General features: G+C 38.7%; 2 protein-coding genes across 3 annotated transcripts in view; one reads left to right on the top strand and one right to left on the bottom strand.

Annotated features, from left to right (window-relative positions):
• The window catches only part of LGALS8 (galectin 8), an 11897-nt gene extending 1759 nt beyond the window's left edge, over positions 1-10138 (top strand). Inside the window, exons 2-10 of one of the 2 annotated variants that reach the window (XM_042464669.1) lie at positions 749-865; positions 1599-1687; positions 1981-2191; positions 5684-5803; positions 6581-6637; positions 6722-6748; positions 7382-7470; positions 8515-8680; positions 9221-10138. In XM_042464669.1, the coding sequence (XP_042320603.1) occupies positions 824-865; positions 1599-1687; positions 1981-2191; positions 5684-5803; positions 6581-6637; positions 6722-6748; positions 7382-7470; positions 8515-8680; positions 9221-9370 (951 nt within the window). In that variant the 5' untranslated portion in view covers positions 749-823 and the 3' untranslated portion in view covers positions 9371-10138. The remainder of the gene's footprint in view (positions 1-748; positions 866-1598; positions 1688-1980; positions 2192-5683; positions 5804-6580; positions 6638-6721; positions 6749-7381; positions 7471-8514; positions 8681-9220) is intronic. The other variant, XM_042464677.1, reaches the window with a different exon arrangement.
• Positions 10139-10407: 269 nt separating this feature from the next.
• Positions 10408-22376, bottom strand: part of HEATR1 (HEAT repeat containing 1) — a 54390-nt gene continuing 42421 nt past the window's right edge. Inside the window, exons 30-43 of the mRNA XM_042456633.1 lie at positions 21600-21789; positions 20251-20297; positions 19295-19418; positions 18118-18258; positions 17136-17428; positions 16417-16567; positions 16156-16314; positions 15571-15705; positions 15141-15245; positions 14898-15066; positions 14436-14590; positions 13005-13163; positions 12558-12666; positions 10408-10678 (exon numbers count right to left, since the gene is read on the bottom strand). Of these exons, the coding sequence (XP_042312567.1) occupies positions 10590-10678; positions 12558-12666; positions 13005-13163; positions 14436-14590; positions 14898-15066; positions 15141-15245; positions 15571-15705; positions 16156-16314; positions 16417-16567; positions 17136-17428; positions 18118-18258; positions 19295-19418; positions 20251-20297; positions 21600-21789 (2026 nt within the window). The 3' untranslated portion in view covers positions 10408-10589. The remainder of the gene's footprint in view (positions 10679-12557; positions 12667-13004; positions 13164-14435; positions 14591-14897; positions 15067-15140; positions 15246-15570; positions 15706-16155; positions 16315-16416; positions 16568-17135; positions 17429-18117; positions 18259-19294; positions 19419-20250; positions 20298-21599; positions 21790-22376) is intronic.

Below are 22376 nucleotides of genomic sequence, written 5' to 3'. Positions count from 1 at the left end.
AAGACACACCTGTGTTTGGTTCAAATGCGTTTTCTTTTCTGCTCACCAGAACTTGCCAAAAGCAAGTGTTTGGGAGTAAGTCATACTATTATTATTATTATTATTATTATTATTGTTAAAGTTTATTTCTAAAGTGCTGTAATTATACACAGCGCTGTACAAAGTCGGTAAAATTAGAGAGAATATAAAAGCCTGCCCAAGGCGTACATAAAATAATAACAATTAAAAGAGGAATAGTTAAAATTACCATATAGAAAAGAAAAAAACAAATTAAAAACATCAAATATCAAACAAGTCACATCACATCAAATATTGTCACACAGCCAGATGACAATCACAAATTCCCTGAGAACGCTTCCCTAAACAATATGGTTTTCAGCTCAGCCTTAAAGCTGGTTAGGGAAATGATGAGCCCTGCATGCAGAGGAAGAAGGTTCCAGGGATGAGGGGCAGCAAGAGAGAAGGGACGGATCCGGGACGAGGCAGAGGAGATCCTGGGTTGAAAGAGGAGACTTTGGCTACCAGAGCGGAGAGTGCGAGTAGGGATGTAGGCATATGAAGAGACTGCCTATTTGCATATTGCTAGTCTGTGTAGTGAGCTATTAAACTGAGGTCCCTATGTTGAGAGGGGCAGCGGCTTTTCTATCAGCGCCCTAATTAAGGAGTGCCCTTCCCATACATATTTACTTAACACAAGTCCTTTAATTAATTAATTTAATTAATTTTTATTGATTTCCTTTGTGTTTAGTTACACCTTTGCTCAGGTACAGTTTGCAGTCTTGCCACGAAGGCACACCCTTTATCGAGCAGAGGCTGAAGAAAAATGACAACCTTGGACAACTTTCAGAGGACAGCCCGGAACCCGGTAACTACAACTGTCGATGTTGAGCTGCAACTTATTGCAACTTTAGGTCTGCCTGAAACTTTGATATCAAAATCTGACACACATCACTTCCATAAGATAAGCTTTATTGGTGGTAAATAATGCAGCAGGACGTCTACAGCAGAGAAACTATTATAGTATTTTAGCTGATGGCTTCCATTACCTACACAGCAAGTGGTAGGACCGGGTTCTTATTCCATGGCTGATAGTGAAGATCTCCAGGGCTGGAAATTAAAACGAGGAAGAGGAGGCATCACTGCTATATTTGAGATAAGGAGAGCTCCCTTTCTGCACTCTCGGTGGATCCTACCAGTGAAATGATGTGTTCTCAGCTAGTATCCAAAAGTGGCATCCAAGAGTGCTTTACTTCCCTGGCCACTTTCCAGCACAGTGATAGGTGCAGGGAAGTGAAGGGGCTGAACGGAGGGTTGGAATACACATCAGCAGGAGCATCATATGACCCAGAGAAGGAGGAATCCAGCTCTGCTTTAGTCTGTTTACACCCTTTCTGTTTCCTATGTTTCTCTGAGTTTCTCTGAATTAGCTAAATGTTTAGATCATGATAAAAGATACTAGCCCTTATTTTCCCCTTATAATCCCATAGCTATTATTTAATAAAAACATGAAAGGCTGTGGATATATATGAATTATGTAGTAAATCCATTTATCTTTCATGCCTGAGATTTGATAATATTGTTTCTCCTCTGTACCACAGATTATTCCATATATTGAGACTATAATTGGTGGTCTTTCACCTGGAGAACTTGTTGTCGTGCGTGGATTAGTTCCAGAAGACTCAGAGAGGTAAGAGTTGAAACTGGATGTTTATAAAGAGTGATATTGTTGTAGGTGATGTGAATAGCATGCTTGCAAAGAAATAACAGAAGTGCTGAGTCTTTTGCCAATATGATTATCTTATTTAGAGTATAAGCCAGGCAACAGTTTGAGTGCTCCTACTGAGCTGGCTCAGGGTTTTCAATTAATACACGATACATAGAATAGGAAGTAAACACTCCTTGTCCTCTCCTGTCTGTTTGTTGCCTGTTTGTTGCTTCTGAGTGGGTTGCATTGGACCAACATGTCCCATTTACTTCTAGATTCCAAATAGACTTTCAGTGTGGAAATAGCACAAAACCTCGTGCTGATGTTGCCTTTCATTTCAACCCCCGGTTCAAAAGATCTGGTTGCATTGTGTGCAATACTCTGCAGAATGAAAAGTGGGGGCATGAAGAGATCACATATGAAATGCCTTTTGAAAAAGGAAAACCATTTGAGGTTGTGTTTATGTTTCTGCAAGAAAAAATTCAGGTGAGTGAGTTATTTGTCAAGCCACTAAGCTCAGTGGGTGGGAAATTTAGTACCAGACCTATTAGTTTTAAGAGAAATGGGCTTAACACTGTCATTTAAATTAATGAAATTAAAATTTCTTCTTCTTCTTCATTATTATTATTATTATTATTATTATTATTTTGGCTTGGATTCCATATTTTCAAGTGACTGTTCCTGGATCAGTGTGTTTTATAACCCTTACTAATTAATTTGCTTTGAATAAGTATGGTCTTTTAACAGGATCAAAAATTCAGTGGCAGTGCAGTTCTAGGTTTGTGAAATCTTACAGAAAAATACAATTGGCCCTCTGTATGTATGGATTCAATTATCCCTGGCTTGAAAATATTAAAAATAAATACCCAAAAGCAAACTTCAATTTTGCCATTTTGTGTAAGGGACATCCTTTTACTATCCCATTATATTTAATGAGACTTGAGTATCCACAGATTTTGGTATCCATGGGGGGCAGTCCTGAAACCAAACCCCAAGTGGATTCCAAAGGGGGCCACTGTAACATGGAAATGGTTTTACTCTGTCTTGAAGGAACAAGCCACCTGGGCTCCATGCACAGAATAGGATGGATCACATTGTTGATTAAATGTAATGGCAAACCTTTGTGTGTCTTGAATAAGACAGATGAAAGGAGTTCAGACATGATCAGCAGTTATAGTACATTGAAGACTGTTGGTCTGGATGTGTGGCCTTTGGTCCTATGTTGTCCTATGCACTAAGTACCAACAGACAGAAGCTTACATGCAAGGTTCTCACACCAAGCATTTTGAAACCACTTTGTGAAATGGTACTTTTCTAGTAAAATTGGTACATGGGTAGCTGCCTTTTACTGAGTCAGACTAATGGCCATCTAGTCTGCTGCTATCAGCTCTGTCACTGGAAAATTCTCTATAGGGTTTTAAGCAAATTTATTTCCCAGCTTTATATGGAGATGCCTGGAGATCTTCCATTGAAGTACTAAGCAGGCTTGCCCAATCCCTGCTTAGCTTCTGAATTTAAGTGTGTTCAGGGTAGTTTGTTGTTGCTATTAACTGCTATTGACTCATGGGAACCCTGTGGATGGAATCCCTCCATTGCTCTGCTTAGGTCTGTAAGTTAAGACCTGTGATCTGCCTAATTGAGTTTATCCATCTAGCGCAGGGGTAGGCAACCCTTTTGAGCCAGGGGCCGGGTTGCTGTCCCTCAGACAACTGGGGGGCCGAAGCCAAAAAATAAATAATTAAATAATTTTTTTAAAAAATGAAAGAAATAAATAAACCGGGACAAATGCAGGACAAAATTTTCAAATGGAGGGCACTTTTTTATAAAAATGGAGGACACGCGAAAAAATTTGCTGATTTTTAAAAAAATGTTAATATAAATGCATATTTCTGAGGCTTCTATAGAGAATTGCCCCCCTTGCCCGCCACTTGCCCCCCCTTGCCCGCCTCCTCCTGATAGGCCAAAGGCCCCATGCCCTTGTGTGAGAGGCCAAAGGCTCCGGCTGCAATCGGCGGCAGGACAGGGCGGGGGCCGGTCCCAAGGCCTTGCCGGGCCGCATCCGGCCCGCGGGCCGCAGGTTGCCTACCCCTGATCTAGCGTGTGGTCTTCCTCTCCTTCTCCTGCCTTCTACCTTTCTTAGCATTATTGTCTTTTCTATTGAGTCATAGAATTGTAGAGTTGGAAGAGATCACAAGGGCTATCCAGTCCAATCCCATTCTGCCATGCAAGAACTCTCAATCAAAGCATCCCAGACAGATGGACATTAAGCCTCAGTTTAAAGACCTCTAAGGAAGGAGACGCCACCACACTTCGAGGGAGTTTGTTCCACTGTTGAACAGACCTTACTGTCAGGAAGTTCCTCCTAATGTTGAGTTGGAATCTCTTTTCCTGTAGCTTGCATCCATTGTTCTGGGTCCTGTTCTCTGGAGCAGCCGAAAACAAGCTTGCTCCCTCCTCAATATGACATCTCTTCAAATATTTAAACAGGGCTATCATATCACCTCTTAACCTTCTCTTCTCCAGGCTAAACCTCCCCAGTTCCCTAAGTCGTTCCTCATAGGGCATGGTTTCCAGACCCTTCACCATTTTAGCCATCCTCCTTTGGACACGCTCCAGTTTCCCAACGTCCTTTTTGAATTGTGGTGCCCAGAACTGGACACAATATTCCAGGTGGGACCTGACCAGAGCAGAATACAGTGGCACTATTACTTCCCTTGATCTTGACACTATACGTCTATTGATGCAGCCTAAGATCGCATTGACCTTGTTAGCTGCCTCAGTTTAATCATCTTGGCTTCCAGGGAGATTTCAGGCTTGATCTGTTCAAGGACCTATCAATTTGTCTTTTTGGCTGTCCATGTTATCCTTAACACTCTTCTCCAGCATCACATCTCTAATGCATTGGTTTTCTTCTTATTCGCTTTCTCCACTGTCCAGTTCTCACATCTGATGGGTGATGGGGAATACAGTGGCTTGGATGATCCTGCTTTAGTATTCAGTGTTGTTTTTGCACTTCAGGATCTTGTCTAGTTTTTTCATAGCTGCCATTCCCATTCCTACTCTTCTTCTTATCTCTTGGCTGCAGTCTCCATTCTGATCAATATTTGATCCAAAGTAGGGAAACTCTTTTACTATTTCAATTTCCTCATTGCCTAGGTTAAATTTATTTATTTTTTATTATTTATTTATAGAATCCACAACATTTACATAGTACTTGATTTGCATTATATTGAGCCATATATGAACCTTTACATTACATAACACATACAATTTGCTTTTTTATATGGATATACTAAAACATATATGAATTTAACTTATACTTCCAGCTACTTGAGACTTGCTTATATCTTAATATCTAATTTTTATCTTTGATGACAAATTATCATTACAGTTTCCTTCACTCTTTAAATTAACTTTTTACAGATCAAACAATAATATAATAGGATAAAAATAATAGAAAGAGGTGTTTCCTCTTACTATTATTTAACTCTTGGCCACCTAGGTTAAATTTATGAAGATCCTCTATGGTCATTTTTTAAAAAAATATTCAGCATTAAGCCTGCCTTTGCATTTTCATCTTTGTCCTTCCTTAATAAATGTTCCAAGTCTGCAATGTTTTCTGCTAGTGGTATGGTGTTGTCCGCATATCTTTGATTGTTGATATTCCTTCTACCATCTTCACTCCTCTTTTCTCTGAGTCTAATCCTACTCTTTGTATAATGTTTTCTGCATACAGGTTGAACAAGTAGGGTGATAGAATGCAGCCTTGCCTGACCACTTTGCCGATGGTAACATTATCATGGCTTTTAGAAATATTGATAATCAAAAGTTGTTAATCTTTATTAAAACCTTTTGATGTGAGAAAAAATTAAAATAAGGTGCAATTGTCTTAATATAGGGGAAATACGAAGCTTTGCTAGTAAAACTTCACTAGTATCTGTAAAATACCTATGTGTTCTTATTGCTCATTTTCCTTAGGTATCTGTAAATGGACAACATTTGTTGCTTTACAAACACAGAATTGATCTTGAAAAAATTAATACCCTTGGGATATATGGACAAGTGCAAATCAGTATGATTGAATTTGTTGCTAATAAGGTAAGTTAATATGTAAGGCAGCAATTTATGTTTGGATTTATCTAAATATATAATGTAGTGATCTTGTACGTTTGTGCTGTGCTCAAGTGGAACCCTAAGGATCAATTCAAAACAGAATGGATTTGACATTCTGCTTCACTCCAACTGAAAACATGGGATTCTTTCTGCTTAACTCCACAGCTAATGGTAGAACTGAACAACACACTGGTCAATTGTAGGAAACATTTGTAGTAAAAAATGCAGTTTTTGAGCATTGTATTTCTATAAGCCAGAACTGGGGGAAACACATTAAAAAGATTACTGTTAATGTGCTGTTTTGAACTTAAAAGCTTGAAGTCTCAACCAGCATTGCTAGCGGTTAAGACTGTGGGAGGTGTGATTCAAAACATCAGGCAGGAGCCCAGAGGTCCTCACCACTACTATATGCTGACACTAGTGACTTCAGTGCTCAGAACACCTCTCAGCAGAATTTTCTTGTATTAGTCACATGAACCTTGTTTTGTGCAAATTAACAGATCACCAATATGGCAGATTACCTAGTTCCTTAACAACATGCCTCACATTTACCACTCAGTTCGGTATGCCTGACTCCTATCCCTGCTATATGTTCACTGCCTTGCTAATAATGTTCAAGATTATTAAAATAGTGGAAAGCCATCTGCTTTTCTGACTTCACCAGTAAAGTGTTAGCAGTTTACTGTTCAGAGGTGACAGTCATTTAGAGGAGTCTTCTATGATCATCAACTGTTGATCTGTCAACCTATCTTTTCTTTGCAGTCTTTGCAAGGTTCTCAGCCTTCCTTGCTAGGGGCAACAAAGAAAAACACAGGAAATGTATGTATTTTTATTCTCTGGTTAGGTTCCAAACTGTTCTTTTTATATTTGTAGTTAACTTTGTCTTTTACTCCTTACCAACAGGAAGGAGTACATGATACTGCACAATTTGTAAGTATTTTTTAAAATGGGAACTTAATGCAAAACATAGCATTCAAGCATAGTTATACTACACCCCGTTGGACTTAATTTTTCTAGTAGGATTTAATTTATACCAGAAACTCTGGATGCTTCCTGATTTGTAGCCCCACAGCACAAACTACTCTAAGAAAGTCCCATTGAGTTCAGTGGGTACAGTATAAGATTGCAGATGTGGTCCCATTATGAACTGAACAGTATGCTTGCTGGCCTTATAACTGTTTGAGGAGGAGGAGTAGACAAACTATGACTGGTGTCAGAAGCCATCTATTCCCTTCTCAATTTGTTTAAAAAGTGGCAGATCTCATCCTCAGAAGCCTTGGCTCTCACCAGGTTAACAGTGGTTGCCCAAAGATTCGAATTATTACATGGGAAAATACCTATTCAAACACATTCTCAGATCTTAAGGCAATGAAAGGGAACTGGTAGGAGGATGAATGCCTCGTTGAAAGAAGGAAAAGCTGATCAAATTATTTCTGAATATGTTCTTGTTATGCTTGTAAAAAATGGATTATAGTGAGGAAGGGGGGAATCAGTAATTGTCAACAGTTCCTTCAAAACCATTCATCTTTGAATAGTGCCAATGTTGCACATTATTTATTTTAGGGCGTTCCTTATACTGCGCGACTTAATTCTCCTCTTGAGCCTGGGCGAACAATTGTCATTAAAGGAGAAATTAGAGAGAAAGCAAACAGGTTAGTAAGTTAAAGCAATGTTCACAACTTTTGTAAAGTGTGTTTTACATGTACAGTAGCTGTCTTACTAATGAAGATGTATTATTACCCTAAGCATGTTACTTCAGAAGTGAATTGCACTGATTCCAACAATTTTTCTATCCCAGAAAGTTTGTATGCAGTTTAAGCAAATCCTTCATGCTGAATGTGCTATCTGCTGAAGAGCAAGGTTTTAGCTTATGTGTGTGTGCTGTGTGCCTTCTAGTAGTTTCCAATTTTATTGGCATGATTGGTTCAGAAGTTTGCCATTGCCTTCCCCTGAGGCTGAGAGCATGTGATGTGCCCAAGGTCACCCAATGGATTTCATGGCTGAATTGGAAATTGAACCCTAGTCTCTCAAGTTGTAGTACTACATTCAAACCACTATGCCATGCTGTTTTAGTTTATACACAGGAATAAAGAGTGTTGATGGAAGGATAAGAGATTAAGAATTGTAGCCAGTGCTGTTCTTGTGCTTCCCACTCACCCCCAAATCTGCTTGAGGGTTGTGGGAGAATGGGAAACCATAGGGGTAGACTTGTAGCTGTTTTTGTGCCTTCGAGTCATTTCTGACTTATAGCAAACCCAAGACAAACCTATCAAAGTTTATTTTCCAAGCAATTATTTGTTCAGAGGGGGTTTACCATTGCCTTCCTCTGAGGCTGAGAGAGTGTGGCTTGCCCAAGATCAGCCAGCAAGCTGCAAACTCTGGTCTCAAGTCATAATCCAACACGCAAATCACCACACCATGCTGGCTCCCCGTGGGAGAAAGGTATTTATGCCTATTGACTGGATAAGATCAAAAAGAAACAAAACAAAAACAACAACACCCTAGGCTAGAGAATAGTAGGAAGGACCAAATTAATAGTGAACTGACAACAAAAGGTTCTACATGTGATAATATCAAGGGATGGAAGGTTTGAAGAAAAGAAGTGACTCTATGCAAAGAAAAATAGATAGGACTTCTTCTTCATTGCTAAAGACAATTTGCAGTTGCAACCTTAAATGTTACTGTTTCATTTACAGTTTTGCAGTTAACCTTAAACCGAGTGACTCCAATGATATTGCTCTGCATCTGAATCCCCGAATGAAAGAGAAAGCTTTTGTGAGAAATTCCTACCTGTCCAATGGTTGGGGAGAGGAAGAAAAGCAGGTCTCTCATTTTCCTTTCAGTCCAGGAATGTACTTTGAGGTAACTAATGAAACAAAGCCTGTGATCCTGATCCAAATGTCTTAATAGAGGCATTTGCTTAAAAGTTATAAAATTCGTGGAAGTACAAAGCTTTGTATAAAACCATGTTAATTCCAAACCTTCTGTTCTAGACTCAAAATAAGATAATGGGTCACCACTGAAACATAGAACGGAATATGCTGCAAAGAACTGAGTTCAGTTTGGCAACCTGGAAAACTGAGTAGATTTCCATGGAATTAAGCTGTGTTTTGTGTCCTTCATGGGCAAATTAATAAGAGCTACATGTGGCCCAGCTCCCTTCACTTTGGACCTTCCCCTCTAATGAAATGCAGCCTGAAACCCTTCCAGAAATTTAAATTTGGTCCTTGACCAAAACAGATTCTTTGACCTGTTTCAAAATTCTTGATTTTTAAAAAAGTTTAGTCAAGCACTTTGGATAGATACTTTTCCTTTCAGAAGTAGTCTTTATCATTAGTATCCCGAAATTTGAATGTATACTCTGTTTCATTAAGGATGTTACTCTCCTTCTTAACTTTTCAGCTGATAATACTCTGTCAAGCCCATCAGTACAACGTTGCTATCAATGGTGTGCACACCTTAGAGTACAAACATCGCTTTAAACAACTCAATAAGATCAACATAATTGAAGTCTCGGGGGACATTCTACTGCTGGATGTGCGGAGTTGGTAGTTGTTCACTAAAACCTGTGTGTTTCTCCAAATTACCTCCAGAAAAGACTTGTTCATCCTTTTCTCTAATCTTGAGAACTCAATCTTCATTAACCACAAAAAACTGATTCCAGAGGTATCTTCATACTTGCCAGAGAAATAAAGTCAAGTCTTCTCAATAATAACTAACCATAGCTTGTATAGTAATGGACAATGGAACAATTTTTAGTATACTAAGTGATATACCAGCCATTATGGTAGAGGTCATGTCTAAGGTTGAACAGTGAATTTGAAGAGTATTAACATAGAGATTCTTAAACACTGACAAATTCTGCAAGCTAATCTTTCACCTTTTTTAGAACTTTTCTAGAAATTATAGTGAAAGTATGTATCCTAGTAGTAGGTAATAGACCAATATCTTTCAACTAACTGTACTAAAATGCATATTGTAAGGAGAACCATCACTTGGCTGCAGTTTTTTTTACAAATGTATCTTAGCATAACCCCCTTAGAACTCCATACAATTGCCTTGTGAGTATTCAACTACCTATTTTAGAAAAATGTAAAGAATTTCCCATCAAGTGTCTCTCTGCAGAATTGTATAAATCAAATAGGAAAGTTCATATGCTTTACTTGACGATTTGAGGCATAGGGTCCATTTTTTCAGCTGAACAATCCAAAACAGCTGTGTACAGTTGTAGTGTGTTCAGAATTGAAATTTGACTTCTATGAAGCTATATATATCAACTTACATTTTGTCTTCCAAAAATAAAACCAAAATTGTATAGCATCAAGGTTTGTGGGTTTCTTTTTAACAACAGAATATGTTTCAGCAGAGCTGCCTGATTATTCTTTATACATGCAGATATGTGTGTCTGACAGCACAATAATGTGTAATGTATATAAAGTAGTACTTGAAACTGGAAGTAGTACACTCATGTTAAACAACTCCTTTATGTAAGATTGCTCCCCCATGGATGTCATTCTTCAGAGAAAGATGATGCCTGCCATGCAAATGTGTATAGCTTTTAAAATCAATTGACAACAACACATTTTTAGAAATTAAAAGTTGTAATTTAACATTTAAAAATGCTCAGACATAATTTATAACTCAGGAAGCTAGTAAAAAAAAAAACAATAGCCAAATTTGCAAAAACACCACCTGACTCTGTGTTAAGAGCTATCTCTTGTTTGGTCCTGACAGATGTGTTATGCTCTTAAACTCTCATCAGACAATGAGATTAGAAGTAACTCTGCAGTGATTCTCCAAGAATAGCTTCAAGTTGCTGGATAGTTTTCTGGCACTGATGCTCTACCTCTTCGCATTCATCTGTAGGTGGATAGGTAGAAGATAAAACAACAGTAACTAAATAGTTAAGAAAAACAATTCAGAATTAAGTCCTTCTTCTTTGGCTGGTTCTCTCCAGCCCCAGATTTTCTGGTTCTTTTACCCCCTCATCTCCATGCCTTCTGTCAAAAAGCAATTCAACTTTTAAGCAGGCCACAAGGTCCCCCTGCACAGTTCAACATTTGAAAACCTGAGGGGTTTTCTCATTCATACACAGTACAGTGGGCCCTCTGTATCCATGGGTTTCTTATCCACAGGTTCTTGGTATTTACTGGGGTTTCGTTCCAGGATCCCTTATGGATACCAAAATTTGTGGATGCTCAAGTCCCATTAAATACAATGGCATAGTGAAATAATGACCCTTATATAAACTGGCACAATCAAGGTTTTGAGCATCCACAGATTTTGGTATCCATAAGGGGTCCTGGAACCAAACCCCAGTAAATACCAAGGACCCACTGTACTGTATTAAAAGGAAATGTAGCCCAGAGTATGTTAACAGTTCTTATAATACAACTGCAGTCTAGTTGTTACTGTTTCTTGGATCATGGGAGGTTTACTTCACAGTGCACGATTTTCATTTCAAAGGAAGGGCTGCTACACCAGCAAAAGTTACACTATTGGGCTGTCTGGAAAGGAGGAAGTGGCAGATAGACAATTTGGGGTAAAGGCACAAAACAGCTCAGGGGATTTAGCCATTAGTTGACTATTTTCATGCAATCATCAAATAGTGGCTTGAAGCCTAGTTACTCAGTGGCAGTTGTGAAAGATTTTAAAAGAATAAGTGCTGAATACACTGAATGCCATAAATGCTACAAAAACACTACTAAATAAAATGAATGCAGAAGAATAAACCAGGGACCTTTCTGTAATCATCACTAAAACTCATAATGTAGTTCTTAACAGTCATCTAAACTCCTATAACAAGGTACCCACAACTGATTCTCATCAACCTTACCTCTAGGAGTGGGGCACATAATTGCTTCAGATGAAGCATAAAGACTAATTTGTGAGGGGATGGTCTTTGGCAAGCTGTGTCAAGGCTGAATTTATCTTGCTTGTCAATGTCAGATGTGCTCAGCAACACCAACAGAAGCTTGCCACAATCCTCCATGGTTTCAAAAATCCCATATAAAATAGGTTAGGTCAAGTGGTCCCATTTGACAATTTTTGCATGCTTTCAAGGGCTCCCCAGAACCACAGAAAAAAAAAATACTGGCATTTTACTTCACTACAAATTCTCATGTACAGCCCCTAGAATAGAGGGTGGGGAATGGGCAACTGTCAGGGATTAAGGGGCCCCATCAGACCCTGAAATGAATGCTATGTACTCCCCCCTATTTTTTTCAAAAACTATCTGACCTGCATGCATTGTAGTTACAGATCTGTAACAGCTTGTACTCATGACCATGGCACTATTGCCACAACCAGTCTAAAAATGGCAGAAGGAAAAAACCTCCGGGAAATTGTTCCCTTTGTGCTACTGGGGGCATTTTATCTAGCCCCCCTCCCAGAACTGGGAGCTTTTGGAGGCCTCTGAAACAGCCTTGAGGAGTTGCATGTAGTCCACACTTTTCTCACCACTCCAATATATTATGGTGTGACATTTAAATATTAACTTTCAACTTAAATGCAAACTAAAGCACTTCCTGCTACGTACTATGGACAAGGGCCTCATGCCATCGGGAGGCAGAACCTCATCCCTGTCATCCAAAGTGTGGAAAGATAGGGTTGTGTCCTCTGCTGACATATGGATCCTCACTTTGCATGGAGGAAGGATAGGACACAAGTGCAGCAATCTCTTGATCAAAAGCAGATATAAAGCCAAGTCTTGAAACACTAAAAACATGTAATACATTACCTTCCATAAGCTCAGCTAAGAAAGGAATAGATTCTGGAAGTAGTACCATGTAGTTCTCTCTTATTTTTTCTGCAAATTCTAGCAAAGCCAACAAGGCAGCAAATCGGACCTAAACAAAGGAAGAACCATATCAAAGCAGAGGTTCTTTGAAACAAATAATTACCTTCAGAAACACAGTCTTAAGAATAGATAGTAAACACAATAATGTCTGTACACAAAGTCACAACTACAGTTTTGGTCAGGACTGAGCAGCATAATTATTGCACAGGTCACACAGTGTCCAACAACAAATGCTCCCTCATTTACTATGTAATTTCACTTCTGCAATTATTTTTTCCCTACCCTCAAATGAGCTGCCCATTAACTGGAAAACAGTCATCTGTTATCTTAATGACATCACAGAGACTTCAATGGGATTACTGTTCAAGACCTAATTCTGCCACATACCTTTGGTGACTCATGCCTCATCTGCAACAAAATCTGATAGTTCAATGGCTTCCAGAGAGAGTCATCTGCCATTGCTACAGCAAATTGAGCAATACAAGGGATCAGATGCATTGTCACTCTTTCCTGGAACCTCTCTTCTCCCCCAAGCATGTTTTCCAGCTATTTGGAGAAATAAAAACACATGTAGTTTAAGTGAAAGGCAAAATATTTCATTTGATACTTACACAGCTCTTTTGGCAAGCTTCCCCTAATTCTTTGCCAATCAATGCTAGATTTGGACCTTTCAAAACTGAAATGTAATATATACTTGTTTGGTTACATTTAATTTAGAAGTCAGAAGTTTAACAACATTTATTTCTTACTCACTGCTCCCCATGGATTGAGGCAGGGAACAACAACACTGTATATAAGCAATAATAATAATATTTAATATAATAATATTTATTTGTATACCGCCCTCTGGCAAACCAATCCAGGCGGTTAACAACAGTAAAATATAAAATATGACAATTAAAAACACTATATCCCTCCCCCCCTTAAGACAATAAAACTAAGTCAACACTCTAGAACCTCGTGTAGCTAGTAAAAAGAAGTAAAGTAAGTATATTGCCAACAATAAACAATAAGGAATCAGCACAAAATTTTGTTCAGGAATGTTACACAGCCATGAACGTTACTATGTGAAAAAATAAATCTTATTAAGGGGGTCCTAACAACAATGGCTGTAGTAGTAGTAATAATAATAATAATAATAATAATAATAATGTTTATTTATATACCGCTTTTCCCAATTAGATCAAAGCGGTGTACAACAGGAAGTACAATACAAAGTCAAAATAAAACATAACAGGCCTCTCTCCCCCTCAAGATGGTTGTCGGAAGGAGGGGTCTTAGTCTTTCAGGCCAGGCCTCTCTCCCCCTCAAGATGGTGGTCGGAAGGAGGGCTTTTTCTTCTTTCAAGCAGGCAGTTGGAGCTTACCTGTCTCTCTCCCCAAGATGGTGGCTAAAGGGAGACCTAGAGCTATGGATCTGTAACTGCTCTACGTTCAGTTAGACTACGTAATAACTTCCACTCTGCCCATCTTAAGAGCTTATAGCTGGATCAGGTGAGAGAGGTCCATTCAGTTTCTGAATGGGGCATAAGAAGGATGCCATTTCCACAGCCCTCCTGCAAGTGAGGCTGTGACAGTCAGAAGCAAGACCCCCTGCATTATCATTGTCAGAGCCTTATATGTTGGTGAGAGGAAGATGGAAACATCCTCCTTGTGGTCCCCACTGGAAGCGGAATGGACCTCCTTTGCCTGATCCAGATGGTGGGCTGGGAGTGGGGTTCAAGTCAGGTGACATCACTTAGTTACACATACGTAACTACATAGCTCATGTAAAGAATCAGTGAGTGCCTGCACTATGCAACTAACAATTTATTAATACCTGAGTGACCAAGGGCATCATCAGTGTTTCTGCTCTCTCCTTGCTCACAAATTGATGGGAGTCAAAAAGGAAGATTTTGTGTAAACAATCCAGGATGAACTGTAGTAGCAAGCAGCTCTTCTCAGTGTTGTTCTCAGAATCAAAGAAAGCTTTGTCTGTATTATGAACAAAATAATGAAGGAGAGAGACATGAATGAGGCACCAACTGAAATCACTACAACATTCACAGTGTATGTGACTGCACATGCTGCAAATGAGGAGAGCACCATGTGAACACACTAAGGTTTATAGCATCAGTAAATGCAGCTTATGGGTGTGAGCAACATTCAGTCTGTGATCTTGGTAGTTATGGTGACAATGTTATGACCAAAATATAAACAAATTCAAATAAATTATTTTTAAATTAAATTTCATGCCCCCTCCTCCTCCCCTCTTTTGTACCTGTTGTCACTGGGAACTTACCTGTTTTGGAAGTATTGATCTGGTTAAGTGTGTCAGCAAAAGGCTTCACTAAATGTCCAGCAAAGAGAGTGAACAATCCTTTTAGCTGCTTTGCGATGCAATCTGCTAACCTGCAGAAAGTCAACAGCCTGTCCTTTGAAGTACCTTCAGTTTTGGCCCAATCAAAGAGCTGAAACAGGGAGAAGATGTTTAATTCTGGTACAAATACAAACTGCTGTAACAGAAGCAAGCCAAAACTCCTACCTTGAAGAAGAGAGGTCTGAAGGACATTTCAGAAAGCTTCATAACCATGCTGATTAAGCACATAATAATATGATCTTCTATTTTCCCAACTTCTTCCAGATTATCCTAGCAGAAAAAGGATGCTTTGAATCAGTGACCTTCCAGCAACATTACCATACTCAGTATTTCTAGTACTAAGTGTTCGTGTTTATTTACTGTGCTTACTGTTGAAGCCATTTCAGACATTTTATATTTAGAAGGATCTGTCAGTAAGTGACTAATATCAGTATATTTAAAATGACAGTACTTGGAATATTGAATGGAGTCCAGCATATGGTTCGGTTTCCTAGAGATAACATTTAATCTCTCTAGTAAACATATTTAAATAAGTTTGACATATTTCCCTAAATTGTTAATATATTCATGCTTATTCCAGAAAGATCTCCTGTACCTGAGAGTGTTCTGCTCTGAAGTCCAGCGCCTTGATGAAAAATGAGGTTAGCTCAGATTGATGAGCACTAAGCTGATCTCTTTCCAGAAATATAATATGCTCCTTTAAAATATCCATAACTGCACCTAGACAGTTCTAGGAAAAGAAAATCATGGAAAGGATAATTTTCAGTTCAAATTAACACATAAGAAAAATCTATTTCTCAAGCAATTTTCTAGGTTACTGAGCCCCCCACTCCAACCCTTTATGGAAATATTTTCCTTCAGGAAAATGCTCTGGTCAGCTTGGGAACAAAAATCATGCAACTGGAGAATCACAGCTTTTGACATTACTAGTAACTGAGAAATATTCATATTTCCATGAGCTTTTGGTGATCCTTCTCCTCTCACTAGTCTTAAAGACAGTATGAAAAGGCAAAAAGTAAGTCCAGTCCTTTGTGGATGGATTTTGCCTTCTTTGTACCCTAAACATGAAGCAACCTGACTCTGAAACACACAACTCTGCTACTGCTTTAAATATAAAACAATACATCGACGTAATAATCACAATTATTAAAATGAAGAACTGAAATATATCTTGAAGTACCTTACAAGTATTTATTACTTCACTGTAACATTTTGCAACTGCTGGCAGAAGAACTCTTGGAGGCAGTTTTGTTGCTAGGGTAGTTTTCAGAGAGGTCAAGCGTAAGTTAACAGGGGATGAAGGACCCAGTTCAACGGCAATCTTTTCCAAACGGACCACCTAGCAACCAGTAAATGCTCAAGTTCAGTTAGTACACACAGAAGATTCATATATTTTGTTATTCAGTAGATTCATAATTCTTCATATCCAAACAAGACTCACCTGTAGTAAGACATCCAACAAATATGGACTGAGGAAATGTGGCAATGTTTCCACAATTTTCAGCAGTGCTGTTACTGCACTAAGCAAGTAAATTTCACTGGCAACTAACTCTTTTTTGTGTGTCAGAATCTTTAGCAATGCTGGCATAAACCTACAAAAAATATACACAGAATATTAACCAAAACATTATCAAAAATCCTTGTTTCAATAAAATAATTTATTTCTTCATATTTATCCCTCAAATGTATTTCACTGCAGGATATTATAACACACTGAAAACACATAATTCAAATTATAACGTTGAACACATGGAGATCATTAGTGAAAAGTCAGCTAGTTAGCTTGTGGAATAGCTAACTTTGTGAGAACTTAATTATTGTCTCAGTCCTGAAATACATACAACAGAATCATACAAAGGAAAACTTTCACTCATGTCCTCATCATATTAACATCTAAGAATCCTAACAGCTCAGAAAAAACGTAAGATTATCTAATCACCTAAGTTGGCACAGAGTTCTGGCTGGGTTTTCCCCAATTCAGCCATCACAAGATCTCATCATTCTCTCAGCTTTACCTCAAGTGTTTCTAATGGAAGGTCAAGAACACCGGGGTCTTGTTGGGTCTATTTAAATATCACTGAAATAAATGTACATGCCACTCCTTAAATAGCTATATGACTAGGTAGCTTCAGCATTATTTATTGTGTCTGGAAGTGATACCTTGGGAGTTGAGGTATGGCCAGTGCTTTCAGCACCCAGGTGACTTCAGCCGCACACAGCAAAGCACTTCCTATGACATTTCTTTCCACCTTCTCTCTTGTAGAGATTACATCAACAGCCATTTTCAGCACTGATATAAATGGCTCATGTTTTTCATTGCCAAAACTTCTGCACAGCAATTTCAAACTGAATAAGGCTGTCTGCCTGTTGATTGCCTGCTCCTCCTCAGCCTCATGTGTGTTCCGCTGTACAACAGCAATTAGGTCAGGAACCATTTCTAACAGCAGATCAACCTGAAATGCAAAATGAATAAATAAATTATGCTCAGTGGGGCTTAAGCCTTAAGTAAATAAAGTAGGATCTTGTTGTGAACACTATGGCGGGTTACAGACCGCCATTTCAGACGTCCTCAGGACACCCCTACTACTATTACGGACAGAGTCTGTAACAAATGGCGGCGGCCGTTCCACACGGCCACTGCCATTTTGACGTAGTGGACGCTGTGCGTCTGCACGTCGGGTGGCGGAAGTGACGCCACGAGTGCACGACTAGCACCTCGCGGCGTCCCTTCCGGGCCGCAAGAAGGAGTGCGATTTTTGCGCTCCTTCTTGGCAGCGTCCGGGAACTGTGCCGTTTGGCTGCTGCGGTTCCCGGACACTGTAACCAGCAGCGGCGGCAGACCGCCGCTTCTTGACAGTCTGTAACGCACCTATATTTAAGGTTGCTTTTTTTTTTTTACAAATAATAAAATCAAGAAGTGACTTGCCCTGTTTGAAGGCAGGGCTGGCAATGTAAATTTTTCCCTTGTGCTTTCTAAGTTTAAACTAAAGCTGTACTATGCATTAGCATCTTACAATGAAATGTTCTTTGTGTCCTTCGTCTTCTACCTTTTAAGCCTTATTTAAAGCAAAGGGCAGATAAAATGACAAGGCAGACAATTCCTTTGGCTACAGAAAACCAGACAATCAGAAAAGTAGCTTACTTGCGCTTGCTGCCATGGTGTGCGTTGTTGCAACTTATTGTTCAACAGATCCATTGCTTTACGTCTCACAGAAGGCAGCTTGTTAGTCATCAGACCTCTGATGACAGGAATAAAGGTTTCTGTTGGCATTAAGGCATTGACCTACAGAAAGACAGACACAGAAAAGTGATGGTTTCCAATAGTGGATTGTTTTTATGTTAAAAGAATATCAGGTAAAGGGGCATACCTCCTTACATGCTGCTTCTGAAGGAAACAAAGCATTCTGACCCTGATCTTTTCACTAACTTCTGGGGGGACACAAAGCATTTTTCCTCTCCAGGGAATATTGCTGATAATGAACAGAACCTGATGCTGTTACTCATTATGCAAGGAGAATTCCCCACTGTTTCCATTCCAATGTAGCCCTGAAAAGAACTTTTTCAAGTTTTCTTGGATGCTTGGGGATCTCAGAGGATTGGAACTGCAGGGCAGGGTGTAGAGGCACTGTTAAATTGGTTGGAGAGATCTTCAGGCTCTCAGCCAATATCAACCTCCCATTGTAGCCATGGCCTCACATTTCCTGTCTCTCCTGAAGCTCCTGAACACTCAAGGCAAGGTGCTTCAGGTTGCAGTGGGGCAGAGAAACTGAGAAACTCCCCTGGCAAAGACACAGCAATTGGATATATTCTAAGCTTTCTCATATGTACTATGCTGTTTTTATCATTGATGTTTATTTTTACCTGTATTATACTTTTGATTTTCTGGAAAGCAAAGAGAAACAATCCATGCAAAGTGTGTTATGTTGACACCACCCTGAAACCAACAGCATGTAAGCTACATTGATTAACTCAGCTGAAGTTTTTAAAGGTTGCGCCGTAAACCCTTAAAATAGGTATTTGTATTTGTTTTCTCTGCTGATATATAAATGATAGTTTTCCCACACGTTTTGTAATGAATCTTTTGCAGAGCTTGGAAATATTACTTGTTTGGACTATGATTCCCAGAATCCCCAGATAGCATGGTTTCTAATCTCTGCCTGTTGGGCAACATAAAGCTGAAGAGACTTTTAAACAAATTAACATGGCACAAAATATTAAGCACATACATCAGAGACAACATGAAAGTCAAGTTGCAAGTATCAGCAGCAGGTACAGAAAATCAAGCAAGAGAAAAATCACCAGTGATTGAAGATACTTACTTTATCCAGTACATCATAGGTTTTATTGAGGAGTGCTCTCCAGAACTTGGCTGTCGGTGAAGCAGCATTCTTTTCCACTGAGTGGGCTACAACGTTTATGTAACAAAGAACATCTTCCAGCAACCTGGATAAACACAAATAGTAAGCTACTACATGCATAAAAATACAACCTTTTCAACACATGGAACTTAAAAATGAAGCCATCTGTCCATTAGAATTAGGCCCTAAACTGCGCAAGGAAACCATATACGTACAGTTGGAGGTTTGGACACTGCAGGTTCTAGTAAGAGCAGAATGGCAATTGGACTGAACTTTGATAATTCTACCATGTTTTGGGTCCAAACTCAGTCATACTTAGATATCTGCTGAAATATATTAGTTCTAAGTTAATCACAATTAACTTCATCTCCACTAATTTCAGTGACTTTTCTCTAGTCACTGAACTAGAGATTCCCCAGCACTTATGACCACCAAGATATTCAATCGGTTATTTTCAAACATACAAACTATGATATTATTATTATTATTATTATTATTATTATTATTATTATTATTATTATTTTATTGTTGGGTTTCCATGAATTTTGTCAGTGAGCTGCTTTTAGTCCCACTCTCAGAGAAAGGTGGCACATAAATGAAATAAATATATAATAAACTATCCTTTTAAAAAAGATTTTAATGTTTTGTCTTTCTTCTTTCCATATTGGAAACAGATTTGGACATAGATCTGTATCATGTGATCACCTAGAATGCTACAGGTTTAGGTCATGAAACATATTTAGCAGCTTTACAAATACTTTTTTATTTACTTATTGGATTTATACTCCACTTTTCTTTTCTCCCAAAATGGGATTTAGTACTACAATGAGTAATGTTCACATTCAACATAATCAAAGCTCAACTTCCAATTGTCTACTTTTGTACTTCTACATTATTAGCAGGAAAAATTAACACACCTCTGTTCAAACTCTTTTAACTCTTCTGCATCTTCACATTCAACTACCTAGTTGATAAAGAAAATAATAAAAAATGGAAAAGAAAAACACTTTAATTGGACAATATCATCCCAAAGGGGGGGGGGGGAACATGGGCAAAACCCATAATAAAATATACACTCAGTAAAATCTGCCAGCCAAAATTGCATCATGGGCTCCAGAATCCAAACATACATCAAAGAAACTACAGTCAGCCCACATCATAAACAGAATTCCCTTACATGCCTTTCAGCTTACGCTGAAGCCGTAGTACAATTTAATGAATGGTGCACGCTGCGTGCATGCGCCAATTGTTTTCAATGAGGCGCGAACATACACAGTTTCCCCCTTATGCGGGGGAGGGGTCCTGGAACGCATCCCCCACATAAGGGAAGGGTGGACTGTAATAGTCTTTTCAGATCATATAATCTAATCTCAGACAGACCGACCCTTGATTTAGATTTTATGCTCTTCCATGGATGAAAAGGGTTCCAGAATCAGTACCTGGTATTTGGAGGAGGCCTGGGAAATACTCCTGTCTGAAAATCTGAAAAGCCACTTCTGATCTGGGTTCCCAATGATCTGAGTTGCTATAATGTCGTTTCCTACACTTCATCCCTTTCTCTTTATTGCCTCATTTAGTTCAAGCCCCAAATATATATACTGGATAGTAATGATCTTTTAACTATGAATTTATTCATGGCTGAAAATATTGTATTCCTTGCCAGTTTTGCAATTTAGCCTCTTACATAGGGACACAAGTCAGATATGAAGATATACTAGCTTCACCCATTTCCTACGAATACTTTACATGTTACAATTGGGGCAGAATATCTAGCTGCAGACTTTGGCCATAATTGTGTGGGGCATATACCACAGGTAAACACCCACCTAATGGTCCTATTCACTACAATAATTGCAAAGTTAACACTGCTTACAAATGGTTGGACATAAATGACCCGTGCTTAAGCATCTGATGGGCCTCCTATGGAACGCTACATACGTGCTTCAAGTAATGTCTTTTACAGTACACAAACACACATTTTATATCCTGTATTGAAGAACCTGGGCTTCCTTTCTGAGAAAGCTAGACAAAATTGCCTCATTATAATAGTAATTTGTTTGTATACAAACTTAGCTAGAATAAAGTAAAAGAGTACCCAATAAATACCACATATAATTCTGGTTATGACCAAACAACACTAAAGTTGAAACAACATTCCATAGGAAAACTGTTTCTGAGTTGCAAAGTTCCACAGAAAATGAGGTTAATTAAAAGCAAACACTGGAAATGAAGCTATATGGAATCCTGAAAGATTAAGGTTTCTTACTTTTTTCACAAAACTCTGTGAAGCTAGCAGATGTGATGTGAAAGACACTGACAGGAACTTAAAATGCCTCAGCTGTTTGCCAGAATGAGAGTCTACATTAAAAAGCTCAGTTTCTTGGCTGCTTGATTTAATTCTGTGTTGTCTTGATTTTTTCTGTCCGGGATCATCTGTGAAATACACCCATAGAATACTGTTTTAGTAAAGCAAGAAAAATAGTTCAATATAATCACAAATGCTATATTAAAAGTTCTTACCAGCAAGAAGCCTGAAGACAGGTCTTACAAGTAACAGTTTAAAAAGAAGACATCTAGAATTATGCTTTACAAAAATGTTTGCATCCTGAAAGGCCAAATACTATCACACAAATCAGTTTGGAGAATTAGGAAATATCTAGTTATATGCATAACTGTTACGTAGGTGCTACTTCAAACTGAGTTCTTTGTAGAGTAGGGATTTTTTTTTACCAGGGACTGAGAAGAAAGATGAAACCTGGGTATAGTGAAGAAACTAAAGTGTCATAAAAAAAGAAAAGAAATACACACCAGTCTCTATTTACATTATCCCCATTTACAAAGTTTCCAGTTTATGACATTTCTCCATAAATAAATAAATGAAAGCCTCACCCATAATGCAGTGAGCCCATTCAGTTTAGTATTTTCCTTTGCCTGATTGGAAGGAGGTGTGTGAGGGGGAAGAAGAAATGAATCTGGGAGTTTTCGTGTGGCTGGAGAGAAGGGAAACTCTGCCTGCTAGCACGGCTAGCAGGCAGAGTTTCCC

Source organism: Sceloporus undulatus, chromosome 1 (assembly GCF_019175285.1).
Source record: "Sceloporus undulatus isolate JIND9_A2432 ecotype Alabama chromosome 1, SceUnd_v1.1, whole genome shotgun sequence".
NCBI classification, from domain to species: domain Eukaryota; kingdom Metazoa; phylum Chordata; class Lepidosauria; order Squamata; family Phrynosomatidae; genus Sceloporus; species Sceloporus undulatus.
Note: the sequence above shows the minus strand (reverse complement) of the source record. Positions and strands in the feature narration are given on the sequence as shown.